The sequence below is a fragment of the Macaca mulatta genome, chromosome 14 (genome assembly GCF_049350105.2).
Source record: "Macaca mulatta isolate MMU2019108-1 chromosome 14, T2T-MMU8v2.0, whole genome shotgun sequence".
NCBI lineage: Eukaryota > Metazoa > Chordata > Mammalia > Primates > Cercopithecidae > Macaca > Macaca mulatta.
The window spans coordinates 3,766,822-3,790,913 of NC_133419.1; the positions used below are offsets into that span (position 1 = coordinate 3,766,822).

The 24,092-nt window shown below is 51.7% G+C and overlaps 1 protein-coding gene and 1 long non-coding RNA gene across 16 annotated transcripts in view; both read left to right on the forward strand.

The window, feature by feature from the left end:
- SHANK2 (SH3 and multiple ankyrin repeat domains 2) overlaps positions 1-24,092 on the forward strand; it is a 671,410-nt gene that overhangs the window by 239,352 nt on the left and 407,966 nt on the right. For 14 of the 15 annotated variants that reach the window (XM_077961772.1, XM_077961764.1, XM_077961763.1 and 11 more), the window contains one exon: positions 649-715. In XM_077961772.1, coding sequence (XP_077817898.1) covers positions 649-715 — 67 coding nt within the window. Of the gene's footprint in view, positions 1-648; positions 716-1,641; positions 1,813-24,092 lie in introns of all 15 variants that reach the window. The other variant, XM_077961762.1, reaches the window with a different exon arrangement.
- Positions 5,901-14,334, forward strand: LOC144334058 (uncharacterized). Its single transcript, XR_013403425.1, has 2 exons — positions 5,901-6,119; positions 11,434-14,334. It is a non-coding gene; the product is annotated as an uncharacterized LOC144334058 (long non-coding RNA).

A 24,092-nucleotide genomic window follows, 5' to 3' on the forward strand; every position in this document is an offset into this window, starting at 1 on the left:
GATTTCCAGACGCAGGCCTGGTTGAATCCTCAGCTGCTGTGTGGGTGATTTGCCCCACATGCCTTCTGGACAGAGGCCCCCACTCATATAGGTTGTAGAGCAATGACAACCTTATCATCATAGAACAGCCAACTGCTTTGAGAGAAGCAAGTGTAGTGGTTGGCAAGTTCAGAGGATGAGTGTTGGTTGGCAAGTTCAGAGGATGAGTGTTGACGGATATTGCGGCTGCAATTTTAAGAGCTGTGATTGTACTCCTTTTGGTGTCAGGCCTTCAGTGATGTAATAGTGTATGAAGAAATCATTGTTCTGGCCGGGCGCGGTGGCTCACGCCTGTAATCCCAGCACTTTGGGAGGCCGAGGCGGGCGGATCACAAGGTCAGGAGATCGAGACCACGGTGAAACCCCGTCTCTACTAAAAATACAAAAAATTAGCCGGGCGCGGTTGTGGGCGCCTGTAGTCCCAGCTACTCGGGAGGCTGAGGCAGGAGAATGGCGTGAACCCGGGAGGCGGAGCTTGCAGTGAGCCGAGATCGCGCCACTGCACTCCAGCCTGGGTGACAGAGCGAGACTCTGTCTCAAAAAAAAAAAAAAAAAAAAAAAGAAATCATTGTTCTGCAGGTGACACTTAATGTGATTTTCACTTTGCAGGTGGCCATAATAGCAGGCAACTTTGAGCTGGCGGAATACATCAAGAACCACAAGGAAACAGACATCGGTGAGTAGGCACGTGGAGAGACTGGTGGGATTTGGTTTAGAGATGCTGTGAGGGGTCACTCACCAGCTTTTTAAAATGCTCCTAAGATTGGTTTAGAGCCTGCTTTTAGCAAAACTTCACGTAGTATTAGCCCATATTCTGTCTCTGGTCTTAACGTTTTTAACTTATGGTGGGGATGGGGCTAAGGAAGACCTTAGAGGTTAGGCCATCTGAAACGTGCTTCTCTAGAAGGATGATGTTCTAGTCTATTCTGACAGTCCCCATTGCAAGGTTTCTTTCCATGTGAACATCATTGATGTAGTAAAATGGGGAGAGGAACAGGAAGTGTGGAGTTCATGCTGAGGGTTGGCTCTGGGATTCCCTCTCTGATGTATGTGTCTGGTTTTCCCAATTAATGACAAAAATTGATACATGTCGTTATGCATTTGTCCAAACTGGTAGAATGTACAAGCCCAAGAGTGAGGCCTGATGTAAACTGTGGACTTCGAGTGACTCTGTAGGCTCTCAGTTGTAACAAATGGCCCACTCCAGGGGGGTGTTGATGACTGGGGAGACCGCACGTGAGGGGCAGGGGCTCTCTGGGTAAGCTCTCTTCCTTCTGCTTGGTTTTACTGTGAACCTAAAACTGCTCTAAAAATATGACATCTTTTTTAAAAATCTGAAAAGAAAAGAAATCAAACTGGAGAATGTGCTAAGCATCAAGCAATGGATGTAGGGCAACGGCTCTTGATTGCTGAAACCAATTAATTTGCAGCTGATTTAGATGTGTTTATTGGAAGGTGCCGTAACATCCACACTTCTATTTAGGCAAAGAGCGGGCGACCCGATGAGGGTGGAGAGAGAGCCAGTGGCATCCTCTCGACTCCCCTCGGTTGCCTCCGCTTCACTTCCTCCGCAGTTGTGCTGATGGCCGTTCCCCTTTTTAGTACCCCTTGTGCCAACCAGGAGGACAGTCTCTGGGGCTCCTCCTCTCTCTCATCGCCCTGCCATTGGCTGGGCCCAGTCTTGCAACTTGGACGAGCCCACTGGCCTGTTTCCTCCAGCCCCGCGCTTCCACAGGACCTGCAGCGGGGAGCAGTCCCATTGGACCGGCAGTGGTGAGCTTTCGAAGATGGCATCACCCCATCAAAGGGGTCCGGGGGGTGCTCCTGGGTGTCATTTATTGCCTGTGACCCTCAGCTCATTTTTGGCATCAGGGAAAGCAGAACTGTGTGTTTGGCTGTCGAGGCTTTACCATGTGGCATGTGTGCCCTGCACCAACCACAGCCGATACCTACTGCACCTTGGAGAACTGCATGAGGATGCAGAGCCAGATGCACGGCTTGCATCATCAAGTACCTGTGCAGAGCCTCGGGGCCTCCCAAAGGCTGCGCCTGACACTGACGCGCACGTCCCTCCTGTGAGCCAGGGCAAATCGCTTCATTGCTCTGAGATCCAGGGTTCTGCCAGGGCTGCCTCAGCACCTCCATGAACGCATTATAGAGATTGATGAGTTAATGTCTGCAGAGTGATTTAGAAAATGAGCTCTCAGAATGCCAGAGACCATCTCCCTGCTACCTCCCTAATATGAAAACGCAGCACACGGAATAGCTTTGGTTTGAGAGCTAAAAATATCGGCTGCTGTGAAGGGAGTGGGACTGTCTTGACCAGGGGCACACAGTGAAGAAGGGAGGTGAAGGAGCCTGAGCACAGGTCCCACCCACAACTACAGGGGTTGTTGCTGGCAGCCCCACGGATCCTGAGTTGTCTGGGATGGTGACAAGCTCTGGGCTACCCTCATTGGGCTACCCTCACTGGGGCCTACACGGCAAAGAGGAAGGCGTGAAGTGGCTTCCTTATCCCAGCTCTCCACATGGAGCTGGGAGATACCGGGGCTGCCACGCCTGCCCCTAAGCGTTGCCCCATGGAGTCACAGCCACCCTTCCTCCCTTCTGACAAAACTCTCCTACTCAAAAACAGGATGGGCCGGGCACAGTTTCTCACGCCTGTAATCCCAGCACTTTGGGAGGCCGAGGCGGGTGGATCAAACTCCTGAGGTCAGGAGTTCGAGACCAGCCTGGCCAACATGGTGAAACCCCGTCTCTACTAAAAATAGAAAAATTAGCTGGGCACGGTGGCAGGCACCTGTAATCCCAGCTACTCGGGAGGCAGAGGCAGGAGAATCGCTTGAATCCAGGAGGTGGAGGTTGCAGTGAGGCAAGATTGCACCATTACACTCCAGCCTGGGCAACAAGAGCTAAACTCAGTCTCAAAAACAAAACAAACAAACCAAAAACCAGGATGACTTTCCAAGTCCGTTGAAGCACTGAGTTGATTTCACAACCCAGCGTGGGAGACATTTGTCGTCTTTTCAGTTTTTAGATATAATTATTATTAATATCTTCCCTATTTATGATGCAGACACCTCTTTACAAACAGAGGAGTTTTCATTATTATAAAAGGAACGCCCATTTGTTGGGCGAATACATTTTAATTACCCTTTTCCTGTTCTGATCAATTATTTATTAGCTGTAAACAGCACCCCCCTATTGAGAAAGGGGGGGATCCTCACTACAGGCTCACGTGGCTAACATATTTTGAAATGCCAGGATCGAGGTTTGAGTCTCTCATGTCTGTATGTTTGTAAACTACCCCAGTTCTGCAGGAAAGAAGCAGGACTGGCTTTTACAATCAGCTTACGCAGGGAGTCACTGTCTGTCGTTCCCTGCTCTTTGAGCTTTCCCAGGGCCCCAAAGGGAAAGGATAGTTTAAAAAATCTGTACTTGCCCACGGGGTTCCTTGTGCATCTACAAAGACGAAGAAGAAGAAGAGGAAAAAACCTCTTGTTTCATCTGAGTCGTCTAAGGGTTTGTGATTATGAACTAGCAAACTGGCATCAACGCAAACTGTGCCATTTAAATCATTGTGTTGAAAGTTTCCCGGAGAGAGAGATGAAGGGTGTGGAGGCTGTGAGTCCTCTAGGAACCTGATGCCTCTCAATGTGTTGATTGATCCAAGCACAGTGAATCTGTTGTAAAATCCTGAACTAATGCCTTCTTAACTAAACCTGTAGGTTGGAACCCAGTGGCTTCTCCCCTCCCCTGTGGTCACCCCCTCTTTGCATCACCCCTATGGTGGGGCCAGGTGCTGGGTATGTGGTGGGGAGGGTCTCATGCGCTCTTCCCCACTAGCTTGCGTGTTTTTTGCCTGCATGGGTCTTGCTAACTCCTGCATGTGGGTCTTTGCTCATTGTTTGAGAAAGCTGCCCTACTTCTGGGTGAATGAATGAATAACCACAGTGAAAACAGTTAGCGCTTACCAAGTACTACAGGCCAGCACTTCACGTACAGCATCACAACCATGTAAGCCTCCACGTCCAGTTGCAGTTGTGATCTCCATGTGAAGAAGAGCCTAAGCAACATGGCACTGGGGGTGGGGCTCCCCGGAAGCTGACCTTGAGATGAGGATTTGAGGGTAAGCTGTTTATTGTGGAGGTGATATAGGAAGCACCAGCAGGGACTTAGGGAAGGAAGTCAGGGAAGGGCAGGGCACCAGCCATACACGTGTGTTCACGAGCAGTTGACTCTGTGGGCCCCTGAGGCTCAGACCCCTGGGGTCCTCTGGGAACCTGCAGAGGGTGTGCCTGGGCATTATGAAGCAGTTCATGTATTTACCCACCAGTTCCAGCTCCTATGCGTGCTCCCTCTGGGTACCAAGACCCTCATCAGGGAATTGGGGAATTGCAGGGGCCTGTGGGGGTAAGCAGTGCACATACCCGGGAACAGTGAGTGCCAAGGGGATGCAGGCAGGGCACCAAGGGCATCTTACATTCAGGACTTTTCCAAAGCCACATGCTGGAGGAATTGGGCAAACCAGATTTCAACCCCACGTCCATCTGATGCTGAAGTACTTACCTTGAGAACCTGTCCTTTCAACCACCACACCCCGCTGCCTCCCTGGTGAAGCTGAGAGAAACCTTCCACCATGCAAGAGCTGTAGGCGTCAGTGTGGACTGGGACGAGGCAGGCTCAGGAGGCTTTACACAGGCTGGGCCTAGAACCAGAGCTGGGAAGCTGGGCGGAGGGAAGAGGAGGCTTCCTGGGCCACAGACCACCAACAGGGTGGTCCCCCCATAGTAAGAGGGGTCTCTCCTCTCTGCTTCCTCATCCAGGCTCCCTCGCTCTGGGATTACTAGAGCTAAGCATTTGTCAGCTCCCGGCCAGCTCCCCAGTTGTGCTTAGAAGGCAGGGGTGGGACTAGAGGAAGATGATGCTGAGACCACATGGGGCAGAGCCTGGCGGCTGGAGAGAGTTGTCTGAGAATGGATGGAATGATGGACTGAGGTCCCGGCCTCTTGGCTGTGCTGCCCGGCAGCTCCCGAGGGGAGCCTTTGCAGCTCACAGTGGTCTCTCACCAGGGCGGCTCAAGTTGCTCATCTTCTGAGCTTTCAAGAGAGGTCATGTTTTAGTCAGAACTGGTCCTGGCCACTCCTGTCCTCACCCGGTGCCCAGAGTAACTTCTCACCCACAGAATCAGTTGTTTTCTCTGCAAATCCTAGATTCCTCTCCTTCCACCTTCCACGTTAACATTTCAAAGAGGAATTTCTTCTGTGACATTTCTCACCCACCATGAAATATTCAGTTGTCACTGGCAATGTTCCTTCCCAGAATGCTCTTAGCAGTGTCAGGGTGAGGGTCCATCAGGGTCACCCAGGAGGCCTTCAGAGGGGAGATGCAGCCTGGCCCAATGCCCTGGGGGACGGAGACCGAGAGAGGGAGGGAGGAGGAGGACATGCTTTGGAGGCTGCAGAGTCACTTCCCTGGGATCACAGAACGAAAGAATTCCAACTGTGAGACCTTGGAGGCTGTCCACCCAGAGCACCAGCAGAAGGAACCAGCCCTGCCAACACGTTGATTTTGGACTTCTGGCCTTCAGAACTATGAGATAGTAAATTCTGGTTGTTTTAAGCCACTCCGTTGGTGGTGGTTCCCACCAGCTGAGCGGGAAGAAATGGCTCCATTCTCTTTCGATCTGAAGAGGAGCCTGTGTGCACTGAGGATGACAGACTGCCTCTGCTAGAGGAGAAGCGTCCTTTCTCCCAGGCTGTACTTGCACATGTCAGGTACCTGAAATAGCAGGTCCTGAAGACGCCTGCATTCTCACCAGCTCCAACTCCTACGTGGTCACCACCTTCCCGTGACAACTCTTTTTTTTTTTTTTTTTTTTGAGGTGGAGTCTATCACCCTGTCACCCAGGCTAGAGTGCAGTGGCACGATCTCGGCTCACTGCAACCTCCGCCACCAGGGTTCAAGCGATTCTCCTGCCTCAGCCTCCCGAGTAGCTGGGATTACAGGCATGTGCCACCACGCCTGGCTAATTTTTTGTTTTGTTTTGTTTGAGATGGAGTTTCGCTTCTATTGCCCTGGCTGGAGTGCAAGAGTGTGATCTTGGCTCACCGTAACCTCCGCCTCCCAGGTTCAAGCAATTCTCCTGCCTCAGCCTCCCAAGTAGCTGAGATTACAGGCATGTGCCACCACGCCTGGCTAATTTTGTATTTTTAGTAGAGATAGAGACGGGGTTTCTCCATGTTGGTCAGGCTGGTCTCGAACTCCCAACCTCAGGTGATCCACCCGCCTCAGCCTCCCAAAGTACTGGGATTACAGCTGTGAGCCACCACTCCTGAATGCCATATATATATATGTGTGTGTGTGTGTGTGTGTGTGTGTGTGTGTGTGTGTGTGTGTGTGTGTGTGTGTGTGTGTATATATATATATATATATATATATATATATATATATATATAATTTTTTTTTTTTTTAGTAGAGACAGGGTCTCACCATGTTGACCAGGATGGTCTCAGTCTCTTGACCTCGTGATCCATATGCCTCAACCTCCCAAAGTGCTGGGATTATAGGCATGAACTATATGCCTATAGAGAGGCCCTCTGGAATTGCGGTTTCAAATCCCTCTGGCGTTTCTCATGCTGGACGTCCCAGCACCAGCTCCTCCTTTGCTTCCCAGGGTCTGCCAGGCATTTCTCCTCGTCCACATCTTTCGCATCCCTGCTCAGTACCTGGGGGTGGGCCGTGTACTTGGTTCCCGGGGCTGCCACAACAAATGACCACCAACTGAGTGACTTCAAACAACTGGAATTGACCGTCTCACTGTTTTGAAGGCCAGAAGTCCAAAATCAAGGTGTTGGCAGGGCTGGTTCCCTTTGCAGGCTCAGGGGAAGGATCCTTCCTTGCCTCTGAAGTTCCTGGGCTTCTGAATGCACCACCCCAGCCCCCGCCTCTGTCTTCACGTGGCTTCCCCTCTGCATGTATCTCAGAGGTCCTACTCCATTCCCTTATACAGACTCCAGTCTTTGAATTTAAAGTCCACCCTAAATCCAGGATGATCTCATCTTGAGATCCTTCAACTCATCACACCTGAAAAGACCCTGTTTCCAAATGAGGGTGCAGTTTAGGTCCCAGGGATTAGGACTTGGTCCCATCTTTTTGAGGACCACCATTCCACCCACTCTAGGGGACTCACATTGCTTCATGACCTTTGTCTTCCCAGACTGTTACCTCTTCAAGGACAGGTGGTATCTGATTCTGCCGTCCCCACTGTGCTGGGCGCGTGGTGGGGCCTCAGGCAATGTGTGTTGGATGGACGGCTCCTGCCCCAGCTCTTGTTCACTCCAAGTCAGCCCTTCTCTCATCCTTGTTTGTTTGTTTTTGCTTTTTCTTTGGTTTTTCTTGGGTTTTTTTTTTTTTTTTTTTGAGATGGCGTCTCCCTTTGTTGCCCAGGCTGGAGTGCAGTGGAGTGGTTTCACTTCACTTCAACCTCCGCCTCCCGGATTCAAGCAATTCTGCTGCTTCAACCTCCTGAGTAGCTGGGAGCTGGGATTACAGGCACCTGCCACCACGCCCAGCTAAGTTTTGTATTTTTAGTAGAGATGGGGTTTCACCATGTTGATCAGGCTGGTCTCGAACTCCTGACCTCCAGTGATCCACCTACCTCAGCCTCACCCAAAGTCCTGGAATTACAGGTGTGAACCACCACACTCGGCCCCACTGTCTGTTCTTGACATCAAACCTGCTTTCTGTGGTACCCGTTCTTGAGTGTAAAGGGTGGGACACATATTGGCAAATCAGTTGCTGGATTGAGTGTGTTTGCGAGAGGGCGATGTTTTATCTGACACGAACAGTTTCAGAGTCCAGGAGCAGCCGAGCTTAGAGGCACAGAGGAGAGGAGGCAGTCGGAGGAAGTGGGCTGTGCTGGGTTCGATGTCGTGAGTCCTCAAGCCAGGGATTTCTGGATTTCTGCGTTAGATTATGGGTGGCCACATGGCTTCCTGATTCTAGGTTCTGTGGCTTGGCTTCCTCCACCCTGTATCCTCCATAACTTCAAGGGTGCTGCTGTAGTCCTTCCTCAGGGCGAATCTTTTGTCCGTTCCTGGCCTCTTGGGTGGGGGTGGGTGGTGTCAGATGATCACTGGAGGACTCCAAGTTCTCTCTCTGCCATTTGTCTATCACTGTCAGCCTCAGGAATCATGGCATTTCTGCGTTATGGTCTTCAGCAAGACTTGTCTTATGCAACGTAGGAGAAACATGGATAAAGAGAGACCTGTCCCTTAAACTTAAGGCTGTTGGCTCTTGCTTTGGCGTCAGGGCAAACCCTGGGTGCTCACAAGTAGAGCTCTCTCCTGTCGGGAAATGGAGGTGAGACTCACCTTTACCTCTATGGGGTTGGGTCACCTTTCTCAATGTGGGTCTGGCGGAAGCAAATTCCTAGGTGGAGGTGGGTGTGGGGTGGATGTTGGTGCTTCAAAGTGGGTAAATTAAAAATACCGAACGTTTTTCTGACTTGCCACGTACAGCCTGGTCAGTGGGATGTTTTCCTTTAAAAAGTTCCTTTAAAGGATCAAATGGCCTCCCTGATGCTGAGGAGGGATCCTTTGTTTCCGAAACACAGAAGCCACCAGTGCCAGGAAGTCAGTACCTTTACGATGCTGGAATGTGGCTTTCAGGGAGAAGACAGCGAACCCTGCGAGGTGATGAATGGGTGCGCTGAGGTCTGTAGAATCCAGAAATGGATTCAAGTGTATCTCTTTAAAAGAGAGGGTTCAGCCTGCAGCGAAGCATTGTGTTCACAATCCGGCCAGCATGTATGTTGCTGTTGACTGATGCTGTGATGCTGTTTCCGTCCCCCTCCTCTTAAAAAAAATATATTAAATGTGACCTCTGTTTGGTGATTTTATTTGCCAACTGGAAGAAAGTGGTGGTTTAAATGCAGACGTGAATACCAAAGTTAATCCTTGCTTGTTGTCGTCCGGTGTTTAGCCGGCCGAGTAAATGAGCCCAGCAGGTTATAAAAGCTTTGCCATAGAGCCTTGACGATGGCTTCTGTAGGATGGAGATCCCAAACAGCAAGACTGTCCGGGTGCCCGGGAGCCCGCGTCCGAAACAGTCATGCACACATTAAGCATGTTGCCAGCTGATAAGCTTTGGACTGGGATAACCTATTTTTTACGGTCTTTGTTGTTTTTGCTTTTGCCCGGCTTTGTGGGGAGATGCACTGTCAGATGGATTAAATGACATGGGTTGTTCTTCCTCAACCGAACAAGGTTTGTTTTCATACATCTTGTCCTTCCGCAGCTATGGAGAGAGAAGCGAGTGGTTTTTGTATTTTAAAAGGAGGCACATTGAGCTGATGTGTGAGTTTGGGTGCCTGATTAGCCGATGAAGGAATACTTGGATACTGTTGCTAGGTTTCAAGACCGGGTGCCTGTATAATTATGCTTTAGATATGTATAGATGATGAATAGAGGGTCGTGTTTTCAAACAGATTGCTTAATGTAATATGTTAGGGGTGTGTGTGTGTGTGATTGTGTGTGTGAAAGTAAAATTCAGGCTGATTTTGAGCCATGATCCTTTAAAAATATACCTGTTTGCTAGATACTCCCTGCTGTGAAATAAAATAGATCTGATTTGAAAAATTTCAGTTTACCTGGCATTTTGACTGTGAAATGTGCTCCTTCCAATGAAACACAGATGATTATCTGCAGTAAACACAGTAGCCTTTGTGTTTGCAAGTAGAACCAGCAGCTCCCAAGGAAAAACCCCAAATCCTCACCTATTTCATTTCATTAGATCAGAGTGATCGGGGTCCCCGTTATTGAGTCCCCCTCCTGTGCATGTTAAGAAGAAAGCCTCCCAAGGAAAGTCAAGATTGCATTTTTTTTACTTAGCATTCTGCAGCAGTCACACAGCTGTTGACCAGATTCCCATAGAATATTTTCAAAACAAATTGCTGGAGAAGGAGGACAGAAAGCCCCCAACAGACACAGCAGATTCTAGGCATATGGGAGCAGTCGGCCGCCTCTGTGACCTGTCTGTCGGGACTGACCTGCGTCTTGTCTCGTCCCCGTTCGCGGGACCGAGTGAGCTGTGCGAGTGTGCGTGCAGTTTCCGGTCTGTGTGTGTGCGGTGCTGACTCCACACGCCCGGCTGCTGGTTTTATCCGGACACAACCAGCTCTGTTGTTTGTCTGCCACTCTGGAGTCTTGCGTGGTGTCATTTTCATGTCTGCTGAAGGGGTCGGTCACGTATGTGTCGCTGTGGTTCTGCTTTCTCCCGTGCGTATCTGTCTAGAAGTTTTGTTCCAGAAAGCGGAGTCGACTTGCGGGGATGGGATCCAAGGTGACCAGCTTTGTGTAAGGGCCACAGGTGGCCAGCGTGTTGGGTTGGGAGGGTATTTTTACATTTGGTCGATTTCCAGCACCGACGCCCGGGGAGTGTCCGCTGGCAGATCGGCCGTCTTGTGTGGCCTGCCCCGAATGCTGAGTACATGGTGCTCCCGGGGCAATTGTGGTTTTTGTCCTGAGGGGATGCGGCAGTGACAGTGAGGCCAGGGCTTCCGCCCCGTGTGCGTCTCTGTGTGCCTTGTCTTCGTTCATGTTCGTTGCCATGTTCTGTCCACACCCCTGCCCCATGCCTCCTTTACTCACTGGAGCCTGCCCCACGGCCTGTCCCCTCTTCAGCCAAATGGAGAACTGTTCGGGGGGACTGGGTGGAGGACATGGAGTCCCTGACCGCACTGATTCCCGCGCAGTGGACACGTGGCTGCTGGGAAGCCTGTCCCACTGCAGATCCCGCACAGTGCACACAGAGATCGACCCCTTCCGTCTTCTGGGTTGAACTGTTGCCCGAACCTGAGCTTCTCCCAGCTCTTGGCTCCTGTTCCTGGGCAGTTAGGGCCCCTAGAGAAGAGTCTTTCCCACTCCATCCCCCGTGGAAGGGCAGAAGCTCAGAGAGTCTCCGTTGTACCCTAGCCTGACCCTCACCACGCGTCCCTGCACGGTTCCCCTCCATACAGCGCTCCCGGGGCACTTACCGGAGACGACTTTGTTCCCTGGTTCCCAACCACACGAGACCCCAGCTTCTCTTAGAAGAAATGTTGTATAACATCTCCTTCGTTATCCTGAAATGAAACTCTTAGGTAACATACCCTGACAAGTGGGACTTAGAAATGACATCCGGCCGGGCGCGGTGGCTCACGCCTGTAATCCCAGCACTTTGGGAGGCTGGGGTGGGTGGATCGCCTGAGGTCAGGAGTTCGAGACCAGCCTGGCCAACATGGTGAAACCCCATCTCTATTAAAAATACAAAAATTAGCCAGGCGTGGTGGCACATGCCTGTAATCCCAGCTACTCGGGAGGGTGAGGCAGGAGAATCACTTGAACCCGGGAGGCGGAGGTTGCAGTGAACCAAGATGGTGCCATTGCACTCCAGCCTGGGCAACAAGAGCGAGACTTCGTCTCAAAAGAAAAAGAAAGAAAAGAAAAGATGCCCATTGTGTTCTACAAAACAGGAACACTGTTCCACAACGCAGGAACACTCGAGGGGGACCGGACACTGCAGGCAGGGAGGGGTCTGCCCCAGAAGACCCAGTTTCAGTGGTCATTCCCTTCCCATCTGGTCACCATGAACCCCAGAGCTCCTCCAGCAGCTGGGAGGTGCTCGGCCATAGGTCGGGTGTGGTCCAAGGCAGGGCTGGCTTCCAAAATGGTCAGCAGTTCTTAGGAAAGTTCCAAAGCAAACAAAGCCCGTGCTGTCTCTCATTGCATTCCTGGAAAAGTCAGGGAATATTAAAGCAGCGCAGATCTGTGTTGTGTTTCTAAGTCACACGCAGGAGGTTGTGCAGATAAACAGGTTTTGCATCTGTCTGAACGTCTGGTGGGTCACTCAACATCCCCAGGGGCCCGTTCCATGCCTTACAGGACTTTAGCCTGTCTGGCCCCTGCCCACCACATGTGAGAATTATTATCACAGCCCTGAGCCCTCTCTGGTGGGGTGGATGCCAGCCTGGTGGGAAATGCTACTCGGGCACTCACAGGGTTTGCCCTGGTGCACTGGCCTGAGCCAGGCGTGGGCTGGTGCATTCGACTCTCGCTCTCTGCGTCCATTCTCCCACAAAGTTCCTTCGTTGTCCCTGCGCGCCACCTGCCCCTGCTCCTGGCTCCCTGCAGAGCTCTGTTCCCACCCTTCTGAGACCGAGGACTCTGTGGCCCTGCAGGTTGGCCTCTGGTTCCTCAGCTCTGACTCCTGCAGAGGGCTGAAGACCACCAAGGTCACAACCAAGGCAGATCCTCCTTCCTGGCCTCCTGTTGTAAAGTGTCCCCTTCGTGCCCTGCCGGCGTCTACAGTGCCTTCTCCCCTTGCCTGGGCCTCCCCAACCCCGCCCGCCTTCCAGGGCACATGTCCTAGCCCAGGTGGAGGCCGGTTCTTGTTTGCACATGGTCTCACCCACCCCTTCTCTGTGCCTCTGGCGTGGGTCCAGGAGGGTGTTGAGTTGCACCCTGGAGGCTTTCCAGGGCCCCCTGGTTTTGCTCTGTCCTGCTCCACACCGTGGCATGCCCTCTCAGGTGGGCTCCTGGAGTCCTGGGTGGCCTCTGCCCCCTTTCCCGGCCTCCTTCGTTCTCTTGGTCTGGTCCTGCCTGCTCAGGTCAGGTTCTGGATTCTCCCTGCCCATGTCATTTCTCCAGATGGAGGCCCTGCACCAGGTCCAGGGATCAAGTGGACCAGGACTTTGTGCCATAGCTGAGGAACTGGACTTCTGGCTGTTGGTTTCCTACAGATGGAGGACATTTATGTTGTACCTGCCATAGGTATCAGGGTGGGAAGGCTGAGGTCAGCATTAGGGGATTGCTAAATCCCAATGGGGTGTAGAGTCAGGACGGCTTCCTGGAGGAGGAGGCAACTGCTGCCTCGATCTGAGCAGCAAAAATAGCTCCTGTGCCTTCAGCCCTTCCAGAGCCGGGCCTGGACTCAGTGCTCAATCCTAATGACAGCCCTGTTAGGGAGGTGCCTTCACTGCCCCGGTTTCGGCCCAGGAGGATGAGGATCCTGGAGCCCAGACACTTGACCCGGGTCCCCAGGGTGGGGACGGAGCTGGGGCTGGAACCAAGAGCCCTGACTCCAGAGCCGCTCCTTCACTCCTGCCAAGGCTGCCCATAACACTGCTTCTCTCTGCCACCTTGATCTCTGGGACCCTGGCTCCTGCCCTCCCCTCCCGCAGGCTGCAGGCAAGCCCACCCTCCCCTCCACCTGCCTCCCGCCTGCCCTGCAGTGTGCTGTTCACTGGAGCTGTTTCCTCAGGACCTCCCCTCACTCCTGCAAAATCCATGCAGTTCTGCCCTCCTGGAGGATCAGGCCAGCTGCTTGGCTTCCTGTGCTCACAGATGCTGGGCCAGCGTGGACAGATGGCACAGAGGTGGCCTCTCCTGTGGACATGAGGATAAGCCACTGCCACCTTTCAGCAAAGCCGTGGGGATCACTGTCCTCTCCCTGCACCGTCACCCCTCACCCCTGTGCTCTTGGATGATTTTGCAAGCAAGTTTTGCGGTCTGCCCTACATGACCTAAGCCTGTCTCTGCACAGACTAGCCCAGCTGGCCCCTGCTCCTGTTCTGTGACCTATTAATGACAAGGTCACATCTCAGCCTGCAGCAGTGACCAGACACTGCCAAGGAAAGGAATCCTTGGCCGCTTCTGTCATGATCTTTTTCACTGGGCCATTTTATCAAGGAAAATCAATTTCCCCATCACCCTGAGATATATATTAAATCCCTGGCTTGTAGGCGATAGAGCTGGTTCCCAGCTCCTAGGCACAGGCACACCGCAGGGGCCTTTCTGCCTGCCTTCCATACTGCAGTGGCCCCCCTCCTGTCCCACCCCGGAGCTCATCAGGCCTGGAAACACTTGGTGGACGGGCCGAGCAGAGCCACCCGTTCTTCCCTCCTCACTTCCTTCTCCCTTGCTCATTCCTCCCCTTTCCCCACCCCCTCCCTCCTCCTCTTCCATGCTATTTGTCTCACCTGCCAGCATCATGCCGGTGACTCATCCTTTAACCCTGGTCCTCAGTGTGTCCACTTGCGGGCTTGGGGAATTCACATTGATGTTTTCCCCTTCTCTAGCAAAGGTTCCCTTCCTGCAAGTGAATTAAAACAAAGGATCTAGACCGGTGTGGTGGCTCACACCTATAATCCCAGGACTTTGGGAGGCTGGGCTGGGAGGATCCCTTGAGGCCAGGAGTTTGAGACCAGCCTGGGCAACTTAGCAAGACCCTATCTCTACAAAAAAAATAAATAAATAATTAGCTGGGCGCAGGAGGCTGAGGTGGAATCATTGCTTGAAACCTGGGAGTTTGAGGCTGCAGTGAGCAGCCCTGGCTATGATGGTGCCACAGCACTGCAGCCTGGGCAACAGAGCAAAACCTGGTCTCTTAAAAGAAAATTAAAATTAAAGCCAAAGGATCTAGTGTACTCAAAAGAGCTCTGGAATTCTAGAACTCTGTGCTCACCCATCCACCTGAGGAGAAAGATTATTGGGATCTACCCTGAAGAGGACAATCCAAGCCCCCTGGAGATTCCTATTATTATTGTTATTATTATTATTATTTTGATAGAGACAGGGTCTCCCTGTATTGTCCAGGCTGGTCTTAAACTCATGAGCTCAAGCCATCCTTCTACCTCAGTCTCCCAAAGTGCAAGAATTACAGACATGAGACGCTGTAACCAACCCAATTAGCCACGTTTTAAGATTTGTGTCTATCTTGTACCCCCGATTCACCCACCTGCTTCATGGTAAAGCTGTAGAAAGACTCTTGGCCAGGCAAGGTGGCTCGCACCTGTAATCCCTGTACTTTGGGAGGCCGAAGCTAGAGGACTGCTTGAGTCCAGGAGTTCAAGACCAGCCTGGGTAAGATGATGAGACTTCATCTCTACAAAAAATTTAGAAAATAAAATAATTAGCCAAGCGTGGTGGTACATGCCTGTAATCCCAACTACTTGGGAGGCTGAAATGGGAAGATGGCTTGAGCCTGGTAGTTCAAGGCTGCGATGAGCTATGACTGGGCCACTGTGCCCCAGCCTGGATGACAGATAGAGGTTCTGTTTCTATTAACAAAAAGAAAGACTCTCAAGGTGCTTCCAGAAGTAATTGTCTTTCGGGGTTGGGACGCACAAAAGTTGGTGACCCCAGGGAACCCAGACTCTGAATGTGAAAGGGTTCTAGGAATCTTGGGAACCCCCACTCAGTTCTCATGACTCACAGACCCGGCCAGAAATCCCCCTTCGAGAGCCTGCACCTGGGCGACTGTGGCTGATGGCCCCGGGAGCTCCATCCTCTCAGGATGCCTATCCACAGGTGGCAGCCAGGACTCTGGCCCCTTCAGTCCTCCTCGTTCTGTGGAGGGAAGAATCTACACTTCAGTGGGGCAGGGGCTGTTGTAAGGGTACACAGACTGATGGGAGCAGACATCATGTCCCCCATCCCCAGCCCAGGGTCCCCCACTCCCAGCACAGGGGGCAAGCCCAGGGATGGGAGAGGGGTGGAGAAGAGTCTTGACTTCTGTGTTCCATGAGCACATGCCGCCAGCCTCACGGGGCGGTCATGCCTGCTTCCGGATGACTTGAATGGAAGTCCCAGAAGCTCTTGATCCCGAGTGGCTCCATCTGCCTCTCCAGCTTTCTCTTTTCCCAGCCCTTCCAGGCAGCTCACAGGCAGCAGCTGTCCCTGCCCCACCTTTTGGTCCTCTGTTTAGGGTGTTCCTTTTCTCAGTGCACCCCCATCCATCTCCCCAATTTTCTTCGAAGACTCTTCCAGCAGCCCCCCAAGCCTGGTCTCCTTCCCAGCCAACCACAGCCCTTCTTTTGACCAGGATGCCCAATTAGTGCACTTCCCTTTTCACATTCAGAGTCATGGCTGGCTTCATAGACATCAGGGTGCATGTGCTGTCTATCCCCAGGCTAACCGGGAAGCTCAGAATAGACATCAGGGTGCCCAGGTTATCTATCCTCAGGCTACCTGGGGAGCTCGGGATAGACATTGGGGTGCCTGGGCTGACTATCCCAAGGCTAGCTGGGGAGCTTGGAGCCCTGGAAGGCACAGCACCGGCCCCTGGGCCTCGCACTGGAGCTGCACAGCACCCACCACCCACCACCGAGTGGTCCACAGCACAGTTGCAACATCGGGGTCCTGAAACTCAGACAAACATCTGGCTACCCTCAAAAGCCAGGAAGCTCTGTCATTATTCCTGGGAGAGACCTGGGATCCCTGTGGACTCTGCTTTCCCTGACTCCTCACTTGTGCCCTTCCCTGGGGTGTCCCTGTCTCTCCAGGCCTGGAAGCAACTGCAGGAACCCAGCCAAGGCCCCAGTCAGCTGGTGCCAGGAGAGAGGGTCCCACCGCTGGTGTCCTGCTGTCAGAGCCCATCGGTCCTCTGCAAGCCTGGGAGGGGGGACCTACATGACCTTTGGGGAAAGGGATTCGATCCCCAAATTCCTAGCGACTGGCACTGGAGTCAGGAAAGAGTCACAGAGATCCTAATTTTTGTTAATATGCAAAGGCACCTCGGTAGTGGAACTGAAGAAAAAGCATTTGACCAAATCCCAGAGGGACGAGGGTTCCAATTCGGAATTTTCCGTGTGGTCTTGGACCCGCCACGGCTTCTCTGTGAGCCTCAGCAGCCACCACAGATAACAGTCTCTCTCCCTCACCACTCCCTGCATTTCAGACCCTCTTCTGAGCTGAGCCCGAATTCAGACAGAGAATCGAGAGTCCTTTCTTGAAGTGCCTTTTGGGATTTCAAATATTGGAGCCTCGTAAGAATATGCAGGGTAGAATTAAATTGCACAGAGGAGAGGTTTCTAATTCTGGTTCTAATAAGCATAAGTGAAAAGACGTTATGGAGGCTTCAGACAGAAAAGGAAGAATTCGTACGCATGTGTACCTAAGTGTTGCTGCTTTTAGCCAAGCCAGAAGGGACAAATTAAACAGCTAATGAAGCAGCAGCAGTTCATGGGATGCTGGTCCCCGGTTCCCCGGGATCCAGGTGCCAGATGAAGGCAGCAGTATACCCTCGTCCTTAGGGTCACCAGGCACATGGGCTGCCCTGACCGAGGAGTCCACCAAGATGGGGGCGGCTTCAGGAAGATAAGTAGCCTCAGGAAACATTTTCCTTCCCCAGGACCAGACTTCAGAATGTCCACTGGGGGAGAGCTGGTGAAGGAGAAGTCACATGACCTAGAGGGGCAGAGATTCTGGCTGGAGCTGGAGGTGAGGGCAGGGAGCAGCCTCCTTCCTGGCCTCAGACCAGATCCTTCTCCAAAATTGTTCAGCGTTCATTCATGGCCCTGGTCCAAGCTCATAGGAGCTGGTGGGAAGGGAGCTTCTTCGAACCCTGGGCAGCGCAGCGGAGAGCTTGGCAGGGTCCCTTCTGATGGAGCAGGAGGAAGTCCACCTCTCATGGCAAACTCATGGACTCATTTATCAAGTAGAGGCTGAAAATTAGAACAGATCCCATTCCAGTCCTCAGCCAGTCCCCTGTCCAAGACCACCCCCGAGGAAGGCCGCCATGGTGGTGCCCTGAGATGGCAAGACCATGGCTTAATAGGTGAGGTCCAAACCCACCATGCAGCCTGAGGCAGGTCCCTGGGTTCCTGTGGGTTGAAACGTAGCTTTCCATGATTTCCTGAGCATCAGCCACAGCCAATTAATGTGGTAAATTGCTCCAGAAAGCAGAATGAGGAATTCCCGTGTGTTGATGCCCTGTATGTTTGCTCTGAATTTTCTCCTTTCTACGTGGAGGGGAAGTTAGGGCTGCATTGAGAGGTGTTGCCCAGTGTTAGGGTCTAGACCTTGTCGAGGCCCTCCCAGGGACCTGCCTTTGGAATGACTTGGTCATCAACCCTCCAATTCCCTGTTCTCCGTAAACATTCATCTGCATCCCAGCTCAGCGGCTGTGGCTTGGTTTTGTAAGAGAGGTGTGGACGGGGCAGCCTTCTGCAGTGCTGACTTCATCCACAGAGGGAAGCCCGTAAAGGCGACACCCTCCTTCCTGTGTCTGGGACCCCCAGTGCCCTGCTCCTGAGGCCGAGTCAATGGCAGCTGAGCCCTTCTCAGAACCGCTGACTCCCTCCTGCTTCTCTGAGTTCTTCGCTAGACTCGCGGCTCCACGAAGGCAGGTGTTATGTCTTCTCTTTTCCCCAGCACACCCAACCAGTATGGCTCTTGCCACCTGGTAGGTGCTTGACAAATATTTGTTGAGTCAATTGCTGACTATTCAGACCTGTTCTTTCCTGGTGCAGGAGAGAAAGAGCCACTTTCTCCGCAGGGAATATTCATAGAATGTGCCAGAGTCTCTCAGTGTCTGTACTTGGCTTCCCTCTGTTTTGCCTCAGCCTTGCTCCTTTGAGTAAGTAAACTTCTTACTCCTTGTGGCACTGGCCAGAGCCTCAGGAGTCCAGCCAATGACGTGGCTTTAGGTATCAACCATCCCTGAACCAATCGCAGTGGCCAAAGGTGTTCATCTTCTATCCCGTCTATCAGGCCCTTGGTAGAGTCCTGGCAGGGTCCCAGATGTGCACAACCAGAGCTGGTGAAGTAAGGAAAGGAAATGCGTGACCCAAGCTGGATGGCAGAGTTCTGCTGAAGCTGGTGGGGAGGGCAGGAGCCGGGATCTCTCCCTGAAATCACGGTGGCTTCATTCAGTTCCAGGCAGCCAGCAGGCAGAGAAAGGGTGTTCTGCCAAAGAACAGAACAGCAGAAAGTCAGGCGGCGTATGCCAGCAGACCCAGTGGCCGGTTACTATAGAAATCCGGCCCAGGAAGCCTCTTGGCTTATGCGAGGTCACAGGCTGGCCATCGGCGTAGGGTGAGGGCTCTGCCCAGGCCTCCTGGCCCTGACCCTGGCTGGGGCCCTCGGAACACCTGCCTTCTCTCAGAGTTATCCACGAGCAGGGCACAAATTAGATGTTGATGTGTTCTAAAAAGAGGGAAAAATAAGAACACCATTGTTGCTTCTTTAGTTATGAATTATCTGCGTCCTGAAGAGAAATACAAACATCAGTGAGGAAGAGATGGGAGGAAATTGTGTGGCTGGGACAGGAAGCAATAGTTACTCCTTTCTCACCAGGGCCATATGTGTGTTCCAGTTGTTAGAATCTCACCGGATCTCAGTCCCTTCTGGAATTCTCCAAGGTCCGGGTGGTGAGGCCCTTTGTCGGCCAGTGTCCAGATGGCCCAGGCTGAGAGGCAGTCACGGGACCAGAGTATTGGAGTGGCCACTGGACAGTGCTGGCCCCTTCTGGTGGAACATCCCCGTCCCCACCGTTGCTCAGAGCACTTCACAAGACCCGACTGTGCACTCAGCCGTAGCCCTGTTATTTCCTGCCTTCACTTGTACAGGCCATAGAAGCATTGTCACCTGCTGCAGCCCACATGGATGAAACACTCCCTGAACCTCAGCTTCCCCGTTAATGAATCAACATGCAATATATGCATGTGTGTGTGTATGTGTGTGTATTATTATTATTATTATTATTATTATTATTATTATGTGAGATGGAGTTTCGCTCTTGTTGCCCAGGCTGGAATGCAGCAGCACGATCTTGGCTCACTGCAACCTCCGCCTCTCGGGTTCAAGCGATTCTCCTGCCTCAGCCTCCTGAGTAGCTGGGATTACGGGCATGCACCACCACACACGGCTAATTCTGTATTTTTAGTAGAGATGGAGTTTCTCCATGTTGGTCAGGCTGGTCTCAAACTCCCAACCTCAGGTGATCCGCCCACCTCGGGCTCCCTCATGAGCCACCGTGACTAGCCTTTTTTTTTTTTTAAACAGTGTCTCACTTTGTCACCCCAGCTGGTGTTCAGCGTTGTAGTCACAGCCAACTGCAGCCTCTACCTCTCAGGGCTCAAACAATCCTCCCACTTCAGCTCCCCACCGCCAGTAGCTGGGATCACAGGTTTGCATCACCACACCCAGCTAATTTTTATCTTTTTTGTAGAAACGGGGCTTTCACTGTGTTTCCCAGGCTGGTCTCCTAGGGTCAAGTGATCCACCCGCCTCGGCCTCCCAAAGTGTTGGGATTGCAGGTGTGAGGCACCATGCCCAGCCCCCAAACATGCAGTATTAATGCTTTATCATCATGTTCCAAAAGCAGAGCTCTACTGAGGGTGGCGTGAGTGACGCTGTCTGCCCCAGGTACACGCAATAGGAGGGCACTTCGACTGGAGAGAATTCCAAATAACAATCAAGCCAGCTAAATGTCCCTTCCCTTGTAATGATCACCACATCCCCCAGTTCTAAAAATCGCCAGTGATAAAATACTGCAACCCCCAATCGTTGGTCTGATATCTGAGCAATTGCTACAGTTGCTGTTGAAATGTATCTGTGAACTTCAAATTCCCACCTTTTTATAATGCATCTTTTAGTGAATACCGTATTCTGTGTGGACATTAACTTGGGGAAGGCTGTTATAGTTACATGTGGTGGTTCTCAGGCATGAATGGGCTTAGCTGCAGCCTTTCGACTGGAGTGAAGTCTGCAGGGTCTGAAGTCTGCAGGGTCTGAAATGGTCTTAGCCGGCTTTTGCCATCGTTCTGGTCTCCATGCTGTGTGATGACCATTCCTGCTATTACACGGTAGATTCGAAACAGACATGAGGGCACAGTAACTATAAAGACAAAGTGAACCTGTGTTCCTTCAGTGCTGTCATTCTAGGAAGCCACTCGGAATTTTCATCTGTGTTTAAAATTTGAAACAGCAGTGGATGTGAACTACAAGGTGGACTTTTTTTTTTTTTTTTTTTTAGTAAATGCAGATATGCAGATTTCAATGCTTACATGAGCTATTTTATTAGATTTGGATAATAACCATTAAAATTGGCATTCTTTCAAAATGTTTGGTTTTAAAACTGATGCACAAATCAAGAAAATGATGGTTATTATATGACTGTCAATGAAAATAATTTTGCCATATAGAAGAGGGGCATGTGCCTGTAGTCCCAGCTTCTCAGGATACTGAGGCAGGAGGATCGCTTGTGTCCAGGAGTTGGAGGCTACAGTGAGCTGTGACTGGGCCACTGCCCTCCAGTGTGAGTGACAAAGACCCTGTCTCAATAGATAGATTAGATAGATAGATAAATAGTAGATAGATAGATTACATATAAATAGAATGAATAGATAGATAGATAGATAGATAGATAGATAGATAGATAGATAGATAGATAGATAGATTATATAGATGGATAGCTGGAGGGGTGGATGGATAGATGGATGGCATATATAGATATGGATGGATGGATAGACAGATTAGGTAGGTAGATAGGTAGGTAGATATATTAGATAGATAGATACGGATAGATGGATATGGATAGATGGATAGATAGGATAGATTAGATATATGGATAGATAGGTAAGGTAGATGAATGGATGGATGGATACATAGATGGCTAGATAGAGGAATTTATGTGTACTGTTCACATGTTCTTTAGTCTGTTCAAAAACATACTTTGCATTGGGGCACTGCCCCCAGCTTGCCCACATTATGCGTTCTTCCTGATTACCTGTGTTCCTGTCACTGACACCTGGGGGCTATTTTTGAGGACAACTTGCCCAGCATGCTAGTGACGGGAGGCTGGGAATGAAGGTTGTTTGGTTTTCTCATGGGCATCACCGTTTGGTATTCTAATCCCATGAGATTGTTGTAAACAATAGCAAAGTTGTTCATGAACTGGCAAAAAAAAAAAAAGTAAATGGAGGAAGCAATGACTGGCTGTGAGAAGGGGCCGCACTCCCTGTCCTTTGCAGAGTGAGCAGGGTGGATTAAGTGGTTACTTCGGGCTCTGGCCTGTGCTGCCATCTTTGCAGTGACCCTGAAGAAGAGAACTGCCCCAGGTGGGACTGCGAAGCATCTCTTCTGAAGGAGCCCTGAAAGGGTGTGGGCAGCCCCGTCTCCTGCATGGGATCACTGCTGGAAGGTTAGGGATCCTACCTGCCTCACCTCTGCTGTTTCCCATTTCCTGTTTGCCTGTTGAACATGCCTGGGTCCGTTGGGCCCTCCTATCTCATGAACGGGCGTGATTCCTGGGAGCCCTGCAAGTCTCGACCTTGTCAGCTCTCCCCTGCCCTCCTCTTACTCATGGGTTTTGTCAGAGGATGTTAATACCTTCCAAGCAAATTGTATCAAATGCATTTGAAAGGCAAAACTCATTGTTTAGTGTCTGAGAATAGCCTCTGAACGCTGGGATGCCACGGTTGCTGTGGCAACGGCTCTTTGTTTTAGGGAACCACAAACATATCATTCTATAAACTGCAGGGCCCAAGCTGCAGGTTTCACCTTCCTGAGGGTCGCCATCCGGGAGGCAGAGGCACCAGGATGGACGTGGGAGCTATCTCCTCTCTTCCTGTCTTGCAGGTGCCCAGGACATCTTTAGCGTTTGTAATGTTTGGGGCTGAGGGAGGCAGAGGTCATGAATGTGGGGAGGGGCAGACAGCAGAAATGTGCTCCTCCTGCCCCGAGGAGCTGGGCTCTACAGGGCGTTGTGAGGTCCGTTCCTCTTAGCAATCAGTGCCAATCAGTGCCATGCTCCACTGTGACCCCAGACTCCAGCACCAAGCAAAGCAGCCCCCACAACCCTTCAGACAGTGAGGGGTGAGAATTGCCACCCATCAGTTTTCAATTGGCCAGTGTGTAGGAGAACAGGGACCCGCAGGTGGCCAGGACGTGGAGGAGGTCCGCCAAGGAGCCAGAAGGAATGTGGTCCAGGGACCAATCTCTCATTCCATGTGGCTCAGGGACCTGTGTGCCCCTGACTGTCGTCTGTGGAGGGCCCCTCTGTATGGGCGCCCCTCTTCGCTCCATCTAAGGGTCTCTCTTCCCTCCATCCAGCTACTTGGTCGTTTGCAACCACTGTGTCCACCAAGCGCTTCTAGGGAAGGGTCTTGTCCTTTTTTCTCCCCATCTCTCCGAGCCTCCACGTCAAAGCCTGCATCCTGCTTGTCTTTCCTCTTCATGCATGTGGGTTTTCTTCCCTCCTTTCCACTGTGCACCCCATCTCCTCTGTAAACTTGAAGGCAGGGAACTCTGTCTTCACTCGAGTGCCCTCCAACATGAGCACTCAGGAGTGGTGACAGAGTTCCCTCCCTTCAACGTGGATCCACAAAAAGATCTGAAAAGCGAATGCTTTCTCCATAACTCATTGGCAGTGGGACTTGACCTGAACTGATGTGAGGCTATTTATAGTTTTTATTTATCCTACTTAGTGTGATTATTCATCCATCCCCTGAAGGACTCCTCCCGCGATTGGCAATGGGGTGCTGCCCAGACCCACTGGTGGTATGATGTAACAGGCCGCACACGCATCGTCCTACTGCCACAGAAGCAGGCAGCGTGCACACACCAAGGCATCTCTGCCCCGGTGCTCAGGGATGTCGTTGTGGGGCTGTATTTGCTGAATCCACAACAGAGTTCTTAATCCAAGAATAATGCTGGGTCTACCTTTCAAGAAGTTCAAAGGCTCCTTTCAAGACGGTGTTGTCACGGAGGATGGGATGCATCTTGCTTTAAATATTAATAGAAATCGTATTTGGGAATCTCAGACGGCTTCAAAGCATCTCTCAGTCACATTCAGACGGGGGCTGTGCCTCTTTCCTGGCTGTCACCTCCCAGCCCCCACATGGCCACAGTTTGCTGTGAAACCCTCCCTGCAGGGCTCCATGAGCACCAGGTGTGTCCGGCCCGCTTTGCCTTTCAATGTGAACTCTTTGTTGACTTTCTTCTCCATCAGGGATATGGTCATATTTATAATATTTGTCTCAACCTCAATTTCCTTTCTCTCCCTGCCCTGCTTATTCAGCAAATGTGTTGGGGAATCTGCAGGGTCCCAGGCACAGCCTCTCCCTGCAGGGGCTCACAGGCTCCATGGCACACAGATGTGGCCTCAGCACGTGGAGGAGGCTCAGTGCCGGGCTATGTGGCTCATCTCAGAAGGTGATATGGCCCCAGGTCCTGTGGTTGCCTTCGCTCTGCTATCTGGGCCCCCTACATCTTGCCCTGCTCTTCTGG